Below are 16,631 nucleotides of genomic sequence, written 5' to 3'. Positions count from 1 at the left end.
GTAACAGGGATGTGCAAAGGGGGTGTCCTGGACGCTTGAGCCAATGCCCTCTACCCTTTTCAGCTGAGGTGCCCCTCTCGGCCAGTTTGGGCCACTGCCCCTAAAAATGTCTGCGCACGTCCCTAAAATGTCAAATAACTGCCCCAGACACAGACAGAGACATATTTGTTCTGAGACAGCAGTGCAGAGACTTGCCTGACACAAATAGACACAGACAAAAGAACACAACCAAACGAAGGAGCAAACAAACACACAATAACCGCACTCACCAGTCCTGCAATGGGAGTTGGGAGTCTGTTGATCTTTTTCACAAGGCCTGGTTTGATTGAACTCAGCAACCTAATGAGTCACATAATGAGAGAGAGAGAGAGAAATAACATTAGAGAACAATAATATGTGGGTTGAATCATACCATCATCAAAATGACTCGACACTGCAAAAAAAATATATTCCTTTCTTTTTTTAGACATTATTATAGTTTGGACCATAAATATTTTTTTTTAATTATGCAAACATGTTTATGTTTATGCCTAATAGAGAAATGACAAATTCCACTAAACATTTTAAATTTACATATAAAGTATGCATGTAAAACTCACTCGCAGAGCAGAATGCCGTTCTCCAGTCCACTTCTAAAATCCTTATCACCAAAACTTCTTCCTGTCACTGCCTGTCAAGCAGACAAAGAGCAAAATCATCATCATCAGTGAAAAAGGTTTTAATGTAGATGTAAGAGAGTGCTAATGTGACTGGAGCAATTTGAATATAGTCAAATGAATTGTCCACTGTCACTGTCCTCTTCTAAATCTATAGTTTTAGAGTATAATTTAGGCCTAAATGCTAACCAAAAATATGCTTTCTATTTCTTTAGGGAGGAACGATAGTATCCCAAAGTTTAAATCTTCATGTTTTAATATGTTATGATATTGCCACTTTATTGTGTGTGCGTGTGTGTGTGCGTGTGTGCGTTGTGTGTGTGTGTGTGTGTGCGTGCCTGCGTGCGTGTGTGTGTGTACTTTCTAAATTAAAAAAATAAATAGTTTTTTTTACAAAGAACAACAGCTGCTTTTTGCCAGATAAGCATATCTGGTAGTTATTAGGGCAGTTCTTGACACATTCTATCTAGATGCACAACGTGTAGATCGATCAGAGTGTATAAATATGTATGTATATGATTTTCTGTGTGTGAGTGATTATATAAACTGTGTGGAGTATGTGTGCATTTAATGAGCACAAGTAAACTAAACTAGATAACCTGTCCTCACTTAGCAAATTCACACACACCAAACGTGTGTGTAAAAAGAGAGAGAAAAAGAACATTAATTTGCTCTATATTGCCAAGAGGCCAAGTACATGACCAAGTAGTTGAGATTAGTAAAGATTAATTTCAATGATGCAAAGCATGTTGGAATGAAGGCAAAAACCTGCAAGCACACACACAATTACCCATAAACCTGTTAGCCCCTAAACCTTTACACGGTTTCTCTCGGAGCAGGAAACAGCTGACCTGTAAATCAGTACGAGGTCACTCATTGTCCATTGTCCTTCAGCTGCTAAGAAGGGAAGCCACAGCGTCACACAGGACTATTAACATGAACACCGTACTTCTCCTCTGAATTACCCAATATCTGCTAACCTGATGCATCACTCGCATTCACCCCCCCCCCCCCCCCCCCCCCCCCCCCCCCCCTCACAAATATTATTATACATTACTATGTTCCATATTAGATCATGACTAAACTACAGACTTGATTATGATTTTCATTATGAAGATAGGCTGAGATAGGATGATGGAGCTGAGGTAATGAGGAGAAACCCAGATAGACGCTATTATCAGAGTTTGCCGAACCTTGAGCTGTTCCTGACTCGCTCTGCATGCTTTCAAAGTTTATTTTTAGCAGATTCCAAATCATTCAATTCAGATAATAAAGTCGGCATAAAACGGAAGTTGCAATTGTCTTTTCTTCCCTATTATGACGTATATCAGAGTGAAGCGGCTTCTCGAACAAGAAAAAAATTTAGGCCGGTACTTCATTCTATCCATCTGGAATTGATTGGATCAATTCTAGATTGCTATTGATGTGATCTCATGTGAGAAAAATATGTCACCAAGGAAGAGAAGAGTTGTTGCAAGATGAATTCCTGCTCAGCTACTGTTCGGACGCTCTTGCTTACTGCTCCGCGCTTTGCTCTATCGCTTTTATATTTTTTATATTTTATCTTCTTTTATCAACTAATTTTAACCTCAGCAAATCAGCACAGTGCTCAAACGCTTGGATTACTACAAAAAAGCTGAATTATTTTATTCGACCAGCCTCCCACTGAAAGCTTACATTCCGGGGAAGAGAAAACACAACTGCATAAGGATAAGAGAAAATGCCTCTTCTGGAATCTACTTGCTGCACTAACTGCCACAGACTTTTGCAAAGGATTGCAGTTCTTGAAACAAAGTTATTTGCGGGACCACCAAACCAGACGGAACACACAACAGAGCTCCGTCATGGACGCCCTCAGCATACCGGTGAGTGCCATGAATCTACTGCTCCTCCACAGGCCATACTGAGTGTAGAGAAACAAGCCGATCGACTTACAAATCGATGGCACACACAGGGAGCGAGACCCAAAGGCACTCGAGACATCAGATTGTCACGAGTATCACATATTGCCGCAATAGCATCCTCTACCCCAGATACGGCTCTGACAAGGATTGCAAACACTGGTCTCCTACCACCGCCTATACATCTTGAGAACAGATTTGAAGTATTAATGAATGTAAATGAGGAATCTCCAAACGTGATGAATGTGATCGAACACAGACTGGATAAGCCAGTAGCTAACACTGATGCTAACTTGCGCTCAAGGTCGAGCAGACAGCGGCACTCAGCTCAGAGCCTAGCCGAGCACACGACTCTGATAGTGGGTGATTCAATTATCCGAAACACTAGTAGCAGGGATACAACTACGTGCTGCCTTCCGCAAGCAACAATTTCTGATGTAAACAGGGAACTTGAGAACATTCTGATGAAACATAAGACTGCAAATCGACTCATCATTCATGTGGGGAAAAATGATATTCATAAAGAGCAGTCAGAACTCCTTAAGAAGGATTTCAATGAACTTCTTGAAACACTTAAAAGACTGAAAGTACAAACATTCATCAGTGGACCACTCCCAGCAAGAGGAACAAACAGGTTTTCACGGTTGCTTGGGCTTAATACATGGCTCCAAAAAACCTGCAATATAAAAGGAGTGAACTTTATTGACAACTTCAATCTTTTCTGGAGTCAGAGGCAACTGTTCCAACAGGACGGACACCACCCAAACAAACTTGGTTCAAGAGTGCTAAAGGACAATATCTACTTCTCCCTCAATCATCCTTCTGCAGTGTGTGCCAATCCACTCAACCTGAATGGCACACACACACCTGGACACAGTATGAATGACCACAGGACTTCAATCCAGCACCTGAATGGACATGCGGTTGACACGTCACACAAGGACAATGATAACACCACTCAGCCACAACAACTTCTGCTCACGGACACAATCTCAGCTGAGCCCTGCCCACAGACAGACTGTGACATACTAGAACTGCTCCAAGATTCAACACCCAAGGACGACTTCCTGGAAAACAGCCAGGGAAACCAGGTCAGCATATTACAGCCTCCGATAACACCAGAACAACAACAGCCCCTCTCACCAGACACGCTATCTCTATCTCCAGCATCTCCACTTCTGTGCTTCTCAGAGAGAATGGAAAAACTGGTCTTTGCTGGAACCAAACTATCCCACTCTTTTGCAAGCCCACAGATATCAACCAAAAAACGACAGGCCCCAAAACCACCAAAGCCTGCGGGCCCCGCTCGCCCTCCCCCCCCTCCTGCAAGAGTTCTTCGGGCTCTGCCACAACGACAGGGCTCACACCCTCCTCCTCCGGCTCGAGGTGAACTAAAAACAACTGATACCAGCTCTCATTGATATGTGACGGGTCCCCGCTATGATAACAGTAACTTTCTCAAATGTTTACAGAACAAGCGGGAACCCTGTGTGCCTGTATCTTTCTCTATTGCTGTTCGATTACATGATAGAAAGTCTAAGGCCTTCAAAAGCCGTACAGCAAACCCATCTAATCTGGTGCCTATTACACGCCAAACTAAGACTGCTGTGCGGACAAAAAGTAAGACTGTTAAGTTAGCACTCTTAAACATCTGCTCACTTAAAAATAAATCACTTCTAGTCAATGACTTAATAACCACTTACAACCTGGATTTTATGTTTCTAAATGAAACTTGGCTAGAAGACAACTGCAGTGCAACTGTCCTAAATGAAACATCCCCTGATAACTATACTTTTATGAGTGTCTGCAGAGCGGGTAGGAGAGGTGGGGGAGTAGCTGCTCTTTTTAAAGATGTCTATCCATGTAAGCAAATATCATTTGGTAATTACCCGTCTTTTGAATATCTGGGTATTGTGTTAAAAGGTGCTCCACGCATTTTACTAATCATTGTTTACAGGCCTCCAAAATACTCTTCAGCCTTTGCTGAGGATTTTACAGAACTGTTATCAACCATTTCCTCAGAGTTTGACTGTTTTGCTATTGCCGGAGATTTCAACATCCACATAGACAATGCAGAAAACAATATGGCAAAAGAAATCAAAACTGTTTTAAAAACTTTTGATCTGACTCAGCATGTACATGGACCGACACACAATCGTGGACACACTCTAGATTTACTTATCAGTAAGGGTCTAAACATATCATCGATTGTTATTAAGGATGTAGCACTGTCTGATCATTTCTGTATTTTCTTTGATATATTGATCTCTCCTGCCATTGAAGCTAGATCTGTGTCTGTCAAGAAGAGATGCTTAAATGAGAACACTAGTGTACTATTTATGAAGGCTATATCTTTAACACCAAGCATATCTGCTGACTCTGTTGATTTTCTCCTTGATTCTTTTAACTCAAAAGTTAAAAGTGTAATTGATGATATTGCTCCTGTGAAGGTCAGGAAGAGTGGTAGACAAAAGGCACCCTGGAGAAACTCAACAGCAGTGCAAAATATGAAAAGACAATGCAGAAAAGCAGAGCGCATGTGGCGGAAGACAAAACTTGTAGTCCATTATAACATCTACAAAGACACCATCCATGCTTTCAATATGGAACTAGGCAAAGCTAGACAGACTTTCTTCTCAAATATTATTAACAGCAACTTAAACAACACACGCACTCTTTTTGCTACTGTAGAGAGACTGACAAACCCCCCGAGCCAGATTCCCAGTGAAATGCTCTCAGACAGCAAGTGCAGTGAGTTCGCTTCTTTCTTCTCTGAGAAAATCAATAATATCAGAAACGTGATCAGCACATCCTTGAGTTGCACTAGGGTCAGACAGATCAGACCACAACCTGAGATAGTTACTATGTCTGATTTCAAAGAAATTGATGGCAAAATTTTGGAAGAAACCGTACAGCACCTTAAAACATCAACCTGCGCCCTTGACGCTCTTCCCACATCTTTCTTCAAAAGTGTGTTAAACAGCTTAGAAGCAGATCTCCTAGAAGTGGTAAATGCCTCACTTCTCTCTGGAAGTTTTCCAAACTCCCTGAAAACTGCAGTTGTCAAACCCCTCCTAAAAAAGAGTAATCTTGATAAGACTATATTAAGCAATTATAGACCGATCTCAAATCTTCCTTTCATTGGCAAGATCATTGAAAAAGTTGTTTTCAATCAGCTGAACAAATTCTTAAGCTCGAATGGATACTTTGACAATTTTCAATCTGGTTTCCGATCGCATCACAGCACAGAGACAGCGCTCATAAAGATAATTAACGATATTCGCTTAAATACTGATACAGGCAAATTATCAGTGCTGGTACTACTCGACCTCAGTGCTGCATTTGACACTGTTGATCACAACATACTTCTTGACAGGCTGGAAAACTGGGTGGGTCTTTCTGGGATAGTCCTAAAATGGTTCAGGTCATACTTAGAAGCGAGAGGTTATTATGTGAGTATAGGAGACCATAAGTCTGAGTGGACATCCATGACATGCGGAGTTCCTCAAGGCTCAATTCTTGCGCCACTCCTATTCAACCTGTACATGCTTCCAATGAGCCAAATAATGAGAAAGAACCAAATCTCTTACCACAGCTATGCAGACGACACACAGATCTACTTAGCCCTATCGCCTAACGATTACAGCCCCATTGACTCCCTGTTCCAATGCATTGATGAAGTAAACAGCTGGATGTGCCAAAACTTTCTTCAGTTAAACAAAGACAAAACTGAAGTCATTGCGTTTGGAAACAAAGATGAAGTTCTCAAGGTGAATGCATACCTCCACTCTAGAGGTCAAACAACTAAAAATCAAGTCAGGAATCTTGGTGTGTCTCTAGAGTCAGACCTTAGCTTCAGTAGTCATGTCAAAGCAATAACTAAATCAGCATACTATCATCTAAAAAATATTGCAAGAATTAGATGCTTTGTTTCCAGTCAAGACTTAGAGAAAATTGTGCATGCTTTCATCACCAGCAGGGTGGATTACTGTAATGGACTCCTCACTGGCCTTCCCAAAAAGACCATAAGACAGTTGCAGCTCGTACAGAACGCTGCCGCCAGGATCCTGAGCAGAACCAGAAAATATGAACATATCACACCAGTCCTCAGGTCTTTACACTGGCTTCCAGTCACATTTAGGATTGATTTTAAAGTATTATTACTGGTATATAAATCATTTAATGGCCTAGGACCTCAATACATTGCAGATATGCTCACTGAATATAAACCCAACAGATCACTGAGATCATTAGGATCACATCAACTAGAAATACCAAGGGTTCACTCAAAGCAAGGAGAGTCCGCTTTTAGCTATTATGCCAGCCGCAGCTGGAACCAGCTTCCAGAAGAGATCAGGTGTGCTCCTACAGTAGCCACTTTCAAATCCAGACTCAAAACACTTCTGTTTAACATTGCATTTACTGAATGAGCACTGTGCCGCTGTTCGTCCGACTGTTTGCACTGTATTTTATTTTATTTTTTTAGCTTTGCATTTACTGAATGAGCATTGTGCCACTGTTCGATATTAAAGTTTTAGTCTGAGAAAGAGCTAAGAATGTGAATGCTGGGCTAAGGAAAGTGAAAAGAATGTGCAAGTAAATGAAAGAGAAAAGAAAGTTGATACAGGGAAGTCGTAAGAAGATTGAAAGAGAATAGAAAGTTGATAGATGGTAAGTAAGAAGATTGAAAGAGAAAAGGAAGTTGATAAATGGTAAGTCATAAGAAGATTGAAAGAAGATTGAAAGAGAATAGAAAGTTGATACAGGGAAGTCGTAAGAAGATTGAAAGAGAAAAGGAAGTTGATAGATGGCAAGTCGTAAGAAGATTGAAAGAGAATAGAAAGTTGATAGATGGTAAGAAGATTGAAAGTCGTAAGAAGATTGAAAGAGAATAGAAAGTTGATAGATGGTAAGAAGATTGAAAGAGAAAAGAAAGTTGATGCATGTAAGTAAGAAGATCCTTTTAAAAGAAAGATCTATAATAGCTACCGGTCGATATAAAATACGTCCGACTGTTTGCACTGTATTTTTTTTTTTTTTTTTTTTTTTTTTTTTTTTTTTTTTTAAACTCTGATTCAGGAAGATTTTATTAATTTTTAGGGCTGTCTGATTGGAAGAGATTTTGAAGGGGAACGGGAGAGCTTCACTCCGACGAGGCGAGTGAAGATTAGCTATACTATGGAGAGTATAGAGGTTCGCTGTTTGTTTAAAACAGCAAAAGTGAAACGTGCTCTGTGGGGGCCCAGTGGGGCAATACTGGTGTGGTACACCACCCCAGCAGAGGACGTCCCTGGATTAGGTCCAGTGGCACCGCAAACCTGCTCAATCGCTTCCATCTCAGATAGGGGTGATTATTAATTATCAGGGCTGTCTGATTGGAAGAGATTTTGAAGGGGAACGGGAGAGCTTCACTCCGACGAGGCGAGTGAAGATTATCTATACTACGGAGAGTATAGAGGTTCGCTGTTTGTTTAAAACAGCAAAAGTGAAACGTGCTCTGTGGGGGCCCAGTGGGGCAATACTGGTGTGGTACACCACCCCAGCAGAGGACGTCCCTGGATTGTAGGTCCAGTGGCACCGCAAACCTGCTCAATCACTTCCATCTCAGACACGGTTTTAATTATTCTTATTTCTTTTGATTATTTTAATTTCTTCTATGTAAAGCACTTTGAATTACCACTGCTTAGCTTTGCATTTACTGAATGAGCACTGTGCCACTGTTCGTCCGACTGTTTGCACCGTATTTTATTTTCTAAACTGTTTTAATTATTCTTATTTCTTTTATTATCTATGTAATTATTTTTATTTTTATTTCTTCTATGTAAAGCACTTTGAATTACCACTGTGTATGAAATGTGCTATATAAATAAACTTGCCTTGCCTTGCCTTGCCTTGAATAAAGACTTTTACTGCAAAAATACGGCAATATTCTGTAAAAATAAGAATTGTCAGTTTTGATTTTTGGCATAGATATTTTGCTTTGCAAAGAGGCTGTTATTTACGGATAAGGTAAAACATGCTATGCTAGTCTGTGCTAGTCTGTGTGGTGTTGCTCATTTCACATGGGAAAGAGTTTCACATTTTTAAAAGAGCCCATTTAGTTTAAAAGGTCAGCGAGAGAGTGGAAAAGGGTCACGAAAAAACTAAAATATGCACAAAATGGCACAAAGAATTAATAAAAAAATATATATTTTACAAAAGCAAAAAATTACCCCAAAATTGTGCAAACTTTTGAGTTTTAATGTTTTTTGAACAGTCATACACATGTCCAATTATGTTCCTCAATAAAATCAAATGTAACTTTTTCTGTAGTTAAATGAAAACCATGTCGTCTGATGGTGAATGATTTGTTAGTTTATTTTTGTAGCTGTTGCTAACTGTGCTAAGGGCTAATGACACTAGCAATGAAATATGGGTCACTGAATTACCCAACAACACACATGCTGTGTCTGAAATTACTCACTCAGTCACTGATTCACCTCCTATATAGCAAATGCATTATTGCTCACTATAAAGGGAAAGAGCGAATGAATAGCCTAGGGCTCTGAAGCTGTCACACATACTGGGGTCAGTAAGCTTTTTTTTTTCTTTTTTTTTAATGAATTAAATTAATACTTCAATTCAGCAAGAATGCATTCAATTGATCAATAGATCAGTGACAATACAGACATAATGTTACAAAATTCCTGTTTATTTAAACATTCAATGTGTCAGAGTCTTCATTTCCTGTAGCTCAAACAGTAGAGCGTTGGCGTTTGCAGCGCCAAGGTCATGGGTTGTAAATGTGTACATTGGAATGCAATGTAAGTCGCATTGGATAAAAGCGTCTGGTAAATGTAAATTTATGTTTCGGTTTTCATAAAAACATTAAGCAGAAAAACTGAAAACTGACTGCTTAAAACTCAGCTTTGCATCACAGAAATAAATAACATTTTAAAATATATTAAAACAGAAAACAGTTAACAGTTATAATAATTGTAATAATATATCACAATATCACTGTTTTTATAGTATTTTTGATGAAAATAAAAGTAGCCTTGGTGTGTATAAGAGAGTTACCTTATACCGACTCAGAATATTTGAACAGTATACAACAAAATTCACGCAGTTAAAGTGAATTATATAGCGAATTAAATATTCTCTAAAAATTCAGACAACACTACAAAACAGAAGTGCAACGGTAGTGCAGGGAATAAGAAGTGATTCAGGACACAGACACACAAACCAATTTTCACACATGCAGACATCTCACGATCACACACAGATCTTTGAGAAATCCTCTGCAGCTGTCTTTAACTGTCAGAAAGACTCACTCAACTTCTGCCTTATGTCTTTACTCTCTTCATTACAGCGCGCGCACACACACACACACACACACACACACACACACACACACACACACACACACACACACACGAACACACACACGCACGCACACACGCGCACACGCACGCGCACACACACACACACACACACACACACACACACACACACACACACACACACACACACAGTCTGGTTTGCTATTTTGGGGGGACTCTCCATAGGCGTAATGGTTTTTATACTGTATATTCGGTCTCCTTACACTAACCCGACCCCTAAACCTGCATCACACAAGACTTTCTGCATTTTTACATTTTCAAAAAAACTCATTCTGTATAATTTATCAGCTTTTGTACCTATGGGGACCTCAATTTAGGTCCCCACAGTGACACGAGTCCCCATGAGTCTGTGTCCATTCATGTTTAAGACCCCACACACACACACACACGCCTATTTCCTTCATAGGTTATAGACCTTATGTAGCCCCGGCCGCCCCTATTCATCTCGTTGAGTTCTGTCTTCCGGTTTGTACTTCCACAGAATGAAGATAAGCTCTTACGGATTTATGAATGAATTGCTCATTTTCAAATCCTCCCAGGTCTACTGACATTTGTAATATCATTTCAATACACACACACACACACACACACACACACACACACACACACACACACACACACACACACACACACACACACACACACACACACACACACACTTCACATAAGAACAGGAGTAGGCTACCAACATAAACTATTGTACTGATTTAGGACGTAATTCATGGACTAGCTGTGATTGTGAATGTGTGATTGTGTTTTTGTCCCTTTGTCATTTAAGTGTAGAAAAACCTTCCTTAAACTGAAATAAATACGTTACGTTCTAAGTTAAAGTCCGTGTGAACCGGAAGTTGCAAACGACTTTTCTCCAGTGACGTATTTCCAAGTGAAACGGAATATTGACCAGAGGGATGGGTTTTACTTTAGTGCTCCTCCTCTCCATCTCTCGCTCATAGCAGACTAACGGTTTGAGAGGAGTAGTTGAGCGTTTTCAACCCAAGCCATCAAACTGACGTCATCAGAAAAGGAACGCCATTCCAGACCGGAAGTAACTTTTCAGATTTTGATTCAATATTACCACGGCAAACTATTTTTTTCTGTGTATTAACTTGCATGGATTAATTGTTCACCACAAGACTAGTAATATGCGTAGTAATATTAATAAACTAGTAATATTTTGATTTCATGCCGACTTTAAGCACTAAAACTACTAAAAGTAAAACTGAAATACAAAAATTAAAGCTATATAGAAATATTAAAAGCTCACAACAAAATAAATATAAAAATAAAAAAATAAATATAAAAAGCGAATTCAAACCATCAATAAATACAATAGCAGTGTATAAACACTAAAATAACACTGGTTCTGAACCAAACAATGTAAATCACTTGGGTACACATTTAATCCATTAAAATGATATGTTTGTTTTACCCTCATTCATTAAAAAGCGTTATATCATGATCATTAGGCACACAGCAGTCATTACTAACCCGGCAGTAATATCCAATATAACACAATATTTATAAATAAATTATTAATTTTCTCTTTATTCATTAAAATGCATAATATCAGCATTACATACATACATACATGCAGTTACAATAGGCCTAGTCAAGTCTTCAAGTCTTATCATAACTGGTAAAGCCTGAGAGCCAACAAAAGAAAACATGGGAATGTTTTACTTTCTTTAGACAATATACAATATCACTCAATATTACAATCAGAGGTGGACAAAGTACACAACTTCCTTACTTGAGTAAAAGTACAGATACTACTGGTCAAATATTACTCCGTTACAAGTAAAAGTTGTAAAGACCGATTTTTACTTAAGTAAAAGTACAGAAGTACTCATTTTTAAAAGTACTTAAGTATAAAAGTAAATGTCAATGCATTGTTTCATTATTGTTGCATGTAATAGCCTACTAACAGTAGGCCTACCTTATACATCTGAATCTCTGCCTGTCTACCCTCATATCAATATCACATTTATTTCTAACACAGTTCCAGTCGTGGGATTGAATAAGTCACTCAATAATGTCCACAATGGTTTCGGACACACAAATGGCTGTTCCCAGTTTTTTGGGCTTTTAGTATGAATATGTTAGCCTTGTTATCTATAAGCTAGTGTGCTCCAAAACAATGACAAAATTCACATTTAGAAGACCAAACCCAACGTTGAAAATTAAAATCAGGTTGATGTCAGAATCCAATGTCAGATTGACGTTAATCTCCAACGTTGGACAGACGTTGTATTGTGGTTGAAAATCGGTTGACGTCAGAAACCAACATCAGTTGAGTTCTGACGACAACCAGACTTTCATTTCCGACCAAAATGCAACCCAAATCATCCCTGATGTTACTACTCTCTACTCAAGGACCTTGACAGAAATGTAGTGGAGTAAAAAGTACGATATTTGTCTTTCAAATGTAGTGAAGTTAAAGTAAAAGTTTCCAGAAAAAATATTACTCAAGTAAAGTACAGATACTCAAAAAGTGTACTTAAGTACAGTACTTAAGTAAATGTACTTTGTTACTGTCCACCTCTGATTACAATACAGTGGTGCACTTTGTAGGCCAACCGGCAGTTAGCATCACACTGGTTCCTTTGAGATTTTTCCATAGGCTTTTGGATTATTGTTAAAAACAAGCTCTGTTATCAACAGAAGTTTGTGATACTTGCATGTTTTGTCCATCAAAATAATTATCACAGATGAACACAACTTTTATGAATTTTGAAGCATAAATGCAGTTGCCAGAAGTAAAAAGCTAAAGATATAGGCTATAAACAAACTACACTATGGTCCCACAACTTCAACGTCACCACCACTAAGCTTCCAACAACTCTTTTAGTTTTGATCTAAAAACATTTTCCCAGAAAGTTTGAGTTAGAATAGCTCATAAGAGAACAATTATAAGCATAATGAGGCTGTAAAAGCGGACTGATTTTACCTTTTCGGCGTGATGACGTTTAATGTCCCCAACAGCCTTTGTAGTGCCATTTAGCCACTTGTTAGCAACCGCCTTTTTCAAGACACGTTACAACTTCAAAAAAATCATGAGTGGGGTTAAATTTATATCGTAGAATAAAACTTGAAAGTGTTCTTGAGCTTGTGTTCAATCACCACAGACCTTATTTCTGCCATTTAACCAAAACCCAATTAAAAAAACCCATTGACTTCAGGACGATGGAACCGGAAAAGCTAAAATGCTAACTCGCTTCCACGTTTTGGCCTACAAAGTGATGTCATACCTGGCTGCACACTATGGTAATGCCGTAAATGAGTCCTCCCTGTCGCGACATTCCCTTCTCTGCCTTCTCTTATAAAATAACCTTTTTATCATAGTAAAATCTACATGTCGTTCCCAACAAAAATATTGTTTAGCGTAAAACATGTTGAAGATTAGGGCAGGCAGTTGATTCATTAAATGATAAGCTATTTCCTCACAAAAGCCTCTTCTCTATTGACGTCCATTTAAAAAAAAAAAAGCCTCTGGTCTCCTTCCCTGTGTACCGCCACAGTCTAGCGTTAGCATTAGCCATTACGCTTCTACTAACACAACATTATTGTGACAATAATGTGATATGCAATATGTAATTTAAATGAAATGTATTAACATGATTAAGAGACTAATACACAAAAAGTTTGCTTGAGAATCTGCTCCATGACATCATCATAAGGCCCAACACAGACCAAAATAGCAGTGTACAGGCTTAGGTATAATCACCTAAGCAACAGCCTCAGCAGCAGAAAGCAGGGCTACTCTCACTGAGGCAGAAACAGACAAGGGATGATGTCTCTCAGGACATACTGTCTCAAAATACATCTGCAAATAGGCCACCTGACTAGGGCTGTTTGAAATAGACAACTCCAACTCATACATCCAGACAAAGACACACACAGGATTAACAAGCACTCTCTCTCTCTCTCTCTCTCTCGCCACTACTCTGAAATTATAATCTGAAAAAGAACAACGGATAATACGTGGGCAAAAGCGGATTTTAAAATGTTATGCTCTTCTATCCATTTGCTCGTTGGAATCTGACCCTCACCAGATTTTGCGTGTGAAAATTACTGTTTGCCAATGTGCAAAAGTATTCATCAAAACTTAAATATAAAACTATCAGAATAAAAAGACCAATAGCTAAATATGCAGATTACCTTTTTTCACACTGCAATTGATCAAGCTGTGTAAAACTTAGTACTGCTCGCGTGGCTGTCAAAAATTACTAAAATATTTTTTAAATTATTATTTCAATGAAATGAATGTACTAGTCTATTTTAGTATGATAAAAAAAGTTATAGAGGTTTAAGTTTATTATTATGAAAAATGCATAACATACTATTTTTTAATTTTATATGAAATATTTATATTTCAAAACATGTTTTACTCTAAAATTGTGAGAAAATCAAAGCCATAAATCTAAACATATCTCAAAAGATTTTGCATTAGTAAGATTTTGTTTGGGCGCAGTACCAAACGTGTCCACTAAAATTAGTCTCTTATTAATTTCCAACACGGTTATTTTTGACCGCGAACAATACAAGTGTGCCTATTTTTTTCAAGACCATTTAACTTTTCTTTTTTTTAAACGTCCAAGAATGTTTGTGTGTGTGTTCACATAGCAATTGCCAAAACCTTTACCAAGTCTCATACCATTCCGAAAAACAAAAATGTAAAATAGTGATAAAACTGGGAGAAATAATTTTACGGTCAAAAATGACTAAAACAGTACCAGAGGGTTAACTGGATCATAAATACATTGCACAGTACTCTTCCATGTATCTCCATTAAGTCAGTTCATTTATAGTCATAATAAATATGTATCAGCTATACTAGAATAGTTAATTCACCATCTTATTAACATAGTTAACAACACCTTTTTTCAGCCAATAAGCTTCTGCTACTGCGTGAATGTCACAAAATGTAATTAATATTCATGAGCAGGGTTAACTGAAAATATGAAACTGTATTACAAACATTTTGTAATGTTGTTACTAGAAATGTATCAATAATTAATGTCCAAATAATATATATATTGCCATGCATTAAAAAAAAAAAAACTTTTTTGACTTTGCTGAGGCAAAAATGTGTGCTACTAAAGAAAAATGTAAGCCTTGATCTCTGCATAGAGAGAAGGACACATAAACAGGGAACTAGAAGTGTGTTAGACAAGGTTGTCAGTGTCAGGATAAGCATTTACAGAAGGATACACACACACACACACACACACACACACACACACAAACAAAGTATTGAAAAGAACTGAACAGCTGTAGGTAGCCTATATTTAAATGGACAGAATGTGGGTGACTGGAGCATTTTAAAATAACCAAGCAAATGACATGTGTATGTGGGACAGGGGCAGAGGCACATAACACCCACAGATCAGCACAATGCTATAATGTGAATAAGAGAAAATACATTTGCTTCACATTAATCCCATGAATGTATTATGTTCTATAAGACTATTCACAAAAGTATGTGTTGGGACTGTTTAGTCAGAATAAATGTTTTCTATCATCCATCCCACAACCACATGGCAACCATAGTTTCAACCAAAATACCACAGATACTGCAATTATTGTGACAAGGTCTACAGAAAAACATTACATTCATTTAACTGTGTTAAAACCTTCCAGAATACTTTTTCAATGACAGTTGTTGTGAATACCAGGTTACCACAGTTTTATTCTAGGAGCAATAACTGTAGCGACCATGGTATTTTTGGCAGAAAATATGGTTAGCTGAGTGCAATTTTGTAAGGGTAAAAGGAAACCGTTCAAAACATCACATTAAGCAATATTTCATTCCAGTGCAAGCTGGATGTATGATCAGTTTTAACTTTTTTCAGTAGGCTATGTTTTAATTAAAATGTTACATTTTTAAATCTGTGAAAGAACAACAGTAGTTCCTTTAAGAATTGATTTCATGATACAGAGTCAAGAAATGATCTGATACTATTTTGGACAGTTTCAGTAAAGACAAAATATCTTATTTGGGTTGTGGGCCAAGAAAGTTTAATAACTCCTGATTTATAGAAGCTACCGGCAGAAACTCTATTTTCAGTGTAAGATATTCTCCACCGCTCTACCTTATTCTCAGAGTATCTTTCCCTTCAGATCCTAAAAGTGTGTGTGTGTGCACATGTTTTTCTATGTCAGCCAATCTCTCACTGTTTGTGAGTTCATTCACATGTTAATAATCACTCGTCTAATCGGTTGCTTAGACACTATGCGATAACTCCACCTCAGTCAAGACTTGCTGAAGTGCTTGAAAATGCACATCAATACACACACACTTCTTTCATTACACTCATTCCTCTCTGGAGGACTGAAGGGTTTTGATTCATTTCTCTATTAATCCATCTCAATGCAGTTTTGTTGTTGAGTCGTAATGTAGACGTAGGGTTCTGGGGATGGGGAGTGCTTTAAAATAAAATATAGCCTATATACATACATACTGTATATACTGTGTATATGTATATACTGTGTGTATATTTACGTGACCCTGGATCACAAAACCAGTCACAAGTAGCACAGGTATATTTGTGGCAATAGCCAAAAATAAATTGTAATGCTCAAATTTATAGATTTTTCTTTTATGACAAAAATAATTAGGATATTATGTAAAGATCATGTTCCATGAAGATATTTAGTACATTTTCTACCGTAAATATAAAAAAACATTTTTG

General features: G+C 38.0%; 1 protein-coding gene across 3 annotated transcripts in view; it reads right to left on the bottom strand.

Moving 5' to 3' along the window:
* The window catches only part of limch1a (LIM and calponin homology domains 1a), a 56,534-nt gene that overhangs the window by 34,506 nt on the left and 5,397 nt on the right, over positions 1 to 16,631 (bottom strand). For all 3 annotated transcript variants that reach the window (XM_079614835.1, XM_079614836.1, XM_079614837.1), the window contains exons 2-3: positions 600 to 670; positions 270 to 339 (exon numbers count right to left, since the gene is read on the bottom strand). In XM_079614835.1, the coding sequence (XP_079470961.1) occupies positions 270 to 339; positions 600 to 670 (141 nt within the window). The remainder of the gene's footprint in view (positions 1 to 269; positions 340 to 599; positions 671 to 16,631) is intronic.

The sequence above is a fragment of the Phoxinus phoxinus genome (assembly GCF_949152265.1).
Source record: "Phoxinus phoxinus genome assembly, chromosome: 6".
In the NCBI taxonomy this organism is placed as follows: domain Eukaryota; kingdom Metazoa; phylum Chordata; class Actinopteri; order Cypriniformes; family Leuciscidae; genus Phoxinus; species Phoxinus phoxinus.
The sequence above is the reverse complement of the archived record's forward strand: the minus strand, read 5'-3'. Positions and strand labels throughout refer to the sequence as shown.